General features: G+C 39.7%; 1 protein-coding gene across 2 annotated transcripts in view; it reads right to left on the reverse strand.

Annotated features, from left to right (window-relative positions):
* The window catches only part of ogdhl (oxoglutarate dehydrogenase L), a 96,827-nt gene extending 90,783 nt beyond the window's left edge, over positions 1–6,044 (reverse strand). For both annotated transcript variants that reach the window (XM_073025585.1, XM_073025587.1), the window contains exons 1-2: positions 5,869–6,044; positions 2,340–2,560 (exon numbers count right to left, since the gene is read on the reverse strand). In XM_073025585.1, coding sequence (XP_072881686.1) covers positions 2,340–2,537 — 198 coding nt within the window. In that variant the 5' untranslated portion in view covers positions 2,538–2,560; positions 5,869–6,044. The remainder of the gene's footprint in view (positions 1–2,339; positions 2,561–5,868) is intronic.
* Positions 6,045–7,257: the final 1,213 nt, after the last annotated feature.

A 7,257-nucleotide genomic window follows, 5' to 3' on the forward strand; every position in this document is an offset into this window, starting at 1 on the left:
CGAGGCCTAGGTAGTGGGTTATCCTGCTGTCGAACTGGAGTTTGTTGTTTTATTTTAGAGATAAGCACAGCAACAGGACCTTCCAGCTCAACAAATCCGTGCAACCAAATTATGCCCATGTGACCAACTATCCTACTAAACCATACTTTGGAATGTGGGAGGAAACTGGAACACCCACAAAAAAACCAAAAACTCCTTCCAAACAGTGGTGGGAAATGAACCTAAGTCGCTGGCCCAATAAAACACTATGCTGACCACTAAACTACCCTGTCTGCATGTGTCCTGCGGCTACAGCAACCTCCAAGGTCACACGACTCCTTACAACCTTGGTCTTATTCAAGAGTCACCCTCTGATAGTTTCTGGCATCAAAAACCTTTGCACCATTTCCAAATAATCAGAGATATCAAAAAATAAAAGTTAAATAAATTTAGTTAAAGCAGCTGACTGGTACAAATTGATTAAAACAGCAGCATTATTTTTAAAGCTCTCAACATTTTAATGAGCATCAGCAAATGGGGCTATGGTATATGTTTAAACTAAAGACCCCTCAGGTAGTTATTACAGAATGTCCCTGGACTTGATGGCAAGTGCAGAGACCAAGGAAGCTGTCAGTGCATTCCATACTTCTGTATGGTAATGCATATGTATGGGAATTCAGAAGAATATGTTTGCCGCTAGCCTGTGGATTTCTACAGCTTAATCTTTTTAAACAAAATGTGTACATTCAAATTAAAAAGAGGTGCTAAAGAGTTGAAAGATGCCAGTATATAGTTTCTCTTCAAAGTATTGAGGTCTTGAGTTACACAATCTCTGAATTCATTCACAAATGCTGAAAAGTACTGACATTTTTTTTACTTTAAATACCAGCAATTCTGCAGTTGCTGGAAATCCATGCAATACACAAAAGAAGCTGGAGGAACTCGGCAGGCCAGGCAGCATCCATGGAAATGAATAAACAGTTAATATTCCAGGCTAAGACCCTTCAACAGGACTCAACACTCTGAGCCAACAGCCTTCATCCGGTCCTGACCTGCTGAGTTCCTCCAACATTTTGTGTGTGTTACCCCCCAACATTCTTTCTCTGTGCTGCCAACAAGACTTGTGCGGAACAGGTAAGATTACCCAGATCACAGAATATGGCTTATTCAGAAATGTTAAAGCTCAAATTGATCAAGCAGATAGTAGCCTTGATACAGCTAAGTAACCCATTTCACTATTCATTTTTTCTATTATAAGATACAGATTTTATTTCACCTTATGGTGACCCTGTCTGTTTTTATCCTGTTTGTTCTGTTATCGGCAAAATAATAAAAATAAAGTTTTAAAAAACAGATAGTAATATTGAACCACATTAGCAAAAGTTTCCGGGCCTGTGGGACCAATGAGTCATTGAGAACATCACAGAGCTCAAAATTCCAAGTAAATTTATTACCAAAGTAATAGGATGGCCCAGAACAACAAAGGAATTTAAATACATGGAGGAGAATTCTAAATTTGAGACAGGGAAAATTGTAACCAATGTAGGCCAGAAAAGACTGAATAAGAACTGACGTGGAAAAGAGTATCAGCAGAATTTTAGTTGGAAAACCACTATCTCCTAAAACAGATCTTGTATAGGGAATTTGTGGCAAAGCAGAAGGAAGAGGCCTCCAGACAAATACTTCAAAACAATCTGAAGAGAAGTCTTCCTGGGGCAGAAGCAATCTCAAGATTATGACGCAAATGGCTCAGAAAAAGACTCACTGGCAGGTCTTGACAAGATCAGTGTACAACAGTCTCCAATCACAGCAATAAAATGGTCTCCGGGCTTCTTGTGAAAAGCACCACAGAGCTACACTGTCAAGCATCATAACCACAGTACAGCTAACTCTATAAATCAGGGTTCAAACTTCAGAGTTATGTGCAAAATTACAGATGACAGTCATGACAAAACTATTAACAACCAGTTTAAGAGAAAGGAAACTCTGGAGTAGTAACTCAGGAGGTGATTCATTGAAGCTTCTCCTATACATATCTTGTTCATGCATTGTCATTCTATTTTTCATTGTTCAGTATATGATAAATTGCACTTTAACTCCATTCCTCACAATAACATAAACTATGTTGAAATGATGTTAAAATATCAGCAACACATTATCATTGTTAAAGCTTTTGGAAGGTTCATCTACAGCTTAAAGGACGATAATACTGTAATGTGTCTCTTTACCAAACACAAGTAAAATTAACTACGGTAATTAACAAACTACTCTTCAAGTTAGCTAAAACTTCTCAATTACAAAAATATTCAAAGGAATAAAAACATTTTTTTCTAATTTGGGAAACCAACAGTAGTTCTTACCTTATGTACACTTTTAGGATCTTCAAGCCAGGCGTCAAACATTTCCTCAAGGTAATTTGAATTACTTCCATTGAGCGAAGATTCCGAAGTTCCAGAAAAACTGCAAAGACTTCTCAGAAATACTGCTGCATTATTCTGGGCAAACCTCTTGATGATCTGTGGTTTACATTGTGCAGCAATAACTCTCAAGTGAATCATAGCTACTTTTCTCAAGTTGACACCTAAAAAATAATTAAATGTTTCAATAATTATAAAATTATAGGTCAATGGGAACAAAGATCAGATTTGGATATGTACATTGGGACACTAGAAATGGAATTGAGTTCCTCGTTTAATTCATACTCATTAATAGGCTTGATTTTTCCACCCACTGAGAACCCAGTGCTGCAAATTTGATTCAACAGGCATATAATTACCTGCTGAAAGATGACACTTATGTTATTTTGTTTATGAAGCATACAGGAGAGATGATTTGTCATAATAACCTTTAATGAAAGTAAATCAATCCAAGATACCTGTCATTTAAAAAAAATTGACATACAACCATAATATTGAGACAAAGCAAATGGTTTTAAGAGCATCTTAAAAAGACAACTCAAGATGGAGAGCTGCTGCAAATTGTATGTTGAAATTAAAACAATGGACGTGCAAGAACCAATGGCGAGGGTTACAAATATAAGGAGCATTGCAAGAGCATAAAAATTGGAAATGAGCAAGAAAACTGACATTACCTAAACATAAACCAACACAAGTCAATGCACTAACCACGACATAACCATGTCATCCCACATTGTCCATACAGACCAAATCATTGCAGTGCATTGAGGTAACAAAAGATTAACAATCTTTTTTAAAAATTAAGGTACAAAGTGAAACAATAACAGAATGGGAAATAAACTGCAACAGCTACAAGAAAAAGTGTAATGCAGGCACACAAAGTTCAATATCATACTGAGGGAGATAGTGAGGTCAAGTCCATTTAATTGCACTAGGAGCCATTCAATAGTCTTACAACAGTGGGGTAGAACCTGTTCTCGAGTCTGGTGATATATACTTTCAAATGCTTTTATCTTCCACCCAACTGGGCGGGGTGGGAAGAATTAATGTCCAGCGCAGATGGCGTCTTTGATTACGCTGGCTCTTTTACTGAGGCAGTGAGAAGTACAAAGAAATTACATGGAGGGAAGGCTGCTTCTGGATCAGTTTCAGGTGGAAGATAGAATATGGAAGCCCAATGACAAGTGTACTGGAATATTTCAGAATAATCCATCTTGCTCACTATTCCACCTCTTAACTCATGATTAATAAAGACAGAAGGCAGTGTTGGGTATCTCATTTTTCCTTCTGGCTGCAATGTTATTCAGTTTCATCTACAGGACTGTGCACTGCTGGGACATTCATAATGACAAGCTGAGATATTCTAGATTCAAAATTGTTTAGTTTGATTTCCAGTACACAAGTGTAAAGGAGAATAAAAGATTTGTTACTTTGGATCCAATGTAGCACAAATAAATACAAAAACATAAAGAACATAATAATTAAAGAAAAGTAGATAGAAATACACAAGATAGCACATATACATAGATTGATTGTATGTTCATAAAGTGATGCTAGGCTGTACATAAGGAGATTGATGGAAATAATAAAGTAGTTATTTAAATTTAAAATAGTGGAGTTATACGTGGAGGTATTGATCAGCCTTACTGCTTGGGGAAGGTAACTGTTCTTGGGTTTGGTGGGCCTGTTGTGGATGCTATGTAGCCTCCAATATGAAACTTCAATGTAGACTACGAATGAAAACCATGAATTGTAGCATCCTGAATGAAAAATATCCAAAATGTTTTAATTCCTTAGGGGCTATAGTCACTTCCAGATTATACAGCACCTATTCACTCAAAACAACTTAACCTGTACTTGGATACTGATTTGCTTGCAAGAACATTACAGAACTCAATTTAGCTTTTATGCAGTGGTGTACAAGGTGAACCCAGTCATTCAAAGTCACTTCATATTTTGAAGATGAAGTGTGATTTCAATAATGCATTTCTACAATCTTCAACACAGAAACACAAACTTATTTTGGTGGTAGAGAATAAATCTACATTGTATGCTATGTACATCTGTAATCAGGAATGCATGCCTGAACTTCAAAGTGACATTAGGCAATGTTTAATGTAAACAAGATACTTTTGCAGTTAATATGGTATGCCAAATCCTGTGGCTACTTTGTGAATGCCTATGACATTTTAAGCTGTTATTTAACTCAATACATGGATGACAATATAATGTATGCAAATTGGATATACAATTGTTTAATAAAACCAGACAATGGCGATGACACCCATTTTTAAAATGGCATTGAGCCACAGAATGAAATATTGGAGCAGATGACCAAAATCGTGATCAAAGAATGGATTTCAAATACATCTTGAAAAGGTAGGGGAATTCCAAAACCTCTGCACCAGAAAGCCAATGACTTCAGTAAACTCAGGGGTAAGCCACAGATATTATGGAAGATTGTACATCAGTGATACAGGAAACAGGATGAACTACAGACCAGTATTGGAAATGTACAAGATGTTGGAGGGCTGGAATCACTTAAAACAGGGAAATGAAGAAAAGTACACTGGAGGTACTCAAACACCTTAGAGGATTGCAGACCACAAACACGGAAAAGTGCACAAAAACACTGGGAGATTGTACACAGGTATGGAGAAACGGATGAGCAAGAGATAGAAATAGAGATGTTCAACATCGTAAGGGTTATACACCACATACACAAGGAACGGAATAAACGTTAGGTAGAAGATGCACAAACTTCCTTGGAGTGCGTAGAGCTCTGAAACAGGGAAAGGGACCAGAAACAGATGCAATTGTACAAACACCCTGAAACAGCTTTTTGGATAACAGGCCACGGGGGACGGGGGACGGGGGACGGGGGACGGGGGGCGGGGGGAGACAGAGAAGATGCGCAAGAGAATTTGAGATGCACAAAAATCTTGAAAAATTGTGGGCCACAGATACGGAGAAAGGAATGAGCAAGAGAACTGGAGATATACTGTATCTTGAATGGTTGTACAGCACATAGACACGGAAAGAAATGAGCATCAGTCAGAATAGAATATACACTAACATCTTGGCAGGGCGTAGATGCAGAGAAGGGTGGAGTCCACGGGAACATGCATATACTGGATCCTGTTTTTAAATACAACTATTACTTAAGCGACAGTCAGTGTGGCTGATGGAGCACAAGAGCAGAAGGTGAGAGGTCTAGGTTCGGGAGGCGAGTGACCAGGTAAGGGATCTGATGGGAGGGGTGATGAAACGCCGTGCGGATGGCCTTTGAACGGTCCGGAGAAGGACACCGGGCTCCCACACCACAGCTGGAATGAGAAACCGCCGCCCAGCACCGAGGTGGGTCCAGAGAGCGAACGCTGCCACCGGACATCGGCGTCGCCCGAACTCGCGGCCGAAAGAGCGAAAGGATAGCCGGAGAGGGAGCGGGTCCGACGGCTGGGGTTACACCCACCCCCTGAAGTCCCAGGAGCCGAGGAGCGGGCTGAAGGATCGGCAGCTGGGGGTCGAGGGAGCGCCTCCGGCTCGCACTGGCCTGTGGCCGCTCCTCGCGGCAGGACGTCACCGCGCGTTGCCCAAGAGACACGGCTCGCGCTCCTCGGCTGCGACCCGACCTGACGGATCACATGACAGTTTGTGTTCACGTGACATCAATCAGCTGCTTGGTCATGTGGTCGGCTCGTTGGTCGGGTACGCTCGATTTTGGGCTTTGGGTCACATGATTTGTCGCCCACCCAGTTACTCTTTACTCCCTGCCCAATCCTGGACCAGCAGAGACATCTCTAATTGCATCCACATTTTCTTTCATCCCGAAATTCAAAGATTTGTCTTACACGTTAATTCATCGTCTTTTAGGTACTGTACTTCATCCCCCAGAATACAATTCTGCAAATCTGTCCAAGTTCAGAGAGCATTCTTCCTTTATTTTGCTATGGAGAAGCATTTTCTCACTTCATCTCCCCTAAAGACTATCTACCCTGCTTCACATGTGACATTTCTCCCCCTCTGTAAGTTTATATTTCAAATAAACGCTTTATTACTCCACACCTTCTCACACTCCCAACACATATAAGTAAAACATCCCCAAGGAATCCCCCTATTCAGAAATGCTTCACAAACCTTATTTACTGCTTTGTAAAAGCATAATTTTCAGCCATTCCAACTCATAAAGGTATTCTTCTGTCAACTTTCCATTTTTCCCCTAATCAACACATGCTTCCTTAATCTTCTTATTGCAACCTCAGCTACAGCTCTTCGTGCTGATTTGGTCCAAGAATTGCTAATCCCATTGTGTGATTGGATTTTATTATTTGCGTCCCAAAGCTCTTCCAAAAAGGTGGTGGTTATAACCAAGGAGCTGTAGCAATTTCCCTCCCGTTCATTTAGGGTAGCAGGTCAGCTGAATGAGCTCTGGTACCCAAGAGATGGTGTTTTATCTAATTGAGGTGAAAAAAATTATTAAAAGCTTCACTTGAGTAGAGAGAGAACTGAATTCGTCTGTAATTAAAGCCAAAACAGAACAGTCGCAGGAACTCTAAATTTAAAACAGAAGCTGCTAGAAGTACAGTATTCACATGGGCAAGTAGCATTTGTGGAGATTTTTGCTTGATCATACTGTATTAGAACTGAGAAATTTTAGAAGGATCAGCATTCAATGTAAATTTATTATCAAAGTACATATATGTCACCATATACAACCCTGAGATTCATTTTCTTACAGGCATTCTCAATAAGTCCAATAACCATAACAGAATCAATGAAAGACCACACCAACAGGGCTGACAACCAGTGTGCAAAATACAATAGACTATGCAAATACAAAAAAGAAAGAAAAAAGATGTAG

Source organism: Hemitrygon akajei, chromosome 21 (assembly GCF_048418815.1).
Source record: "Hemitrygon akajei chromosome 21, sHemAka1.3, whole genome shotgun sequence".
Classification (NCBI taxonomy): Eukaryota; Metazoa; Chordata; class Chondrichthyes; order Myliobatiformes; family Dasyatidae; genus Hemitrygon; species Hemitrygon akajei.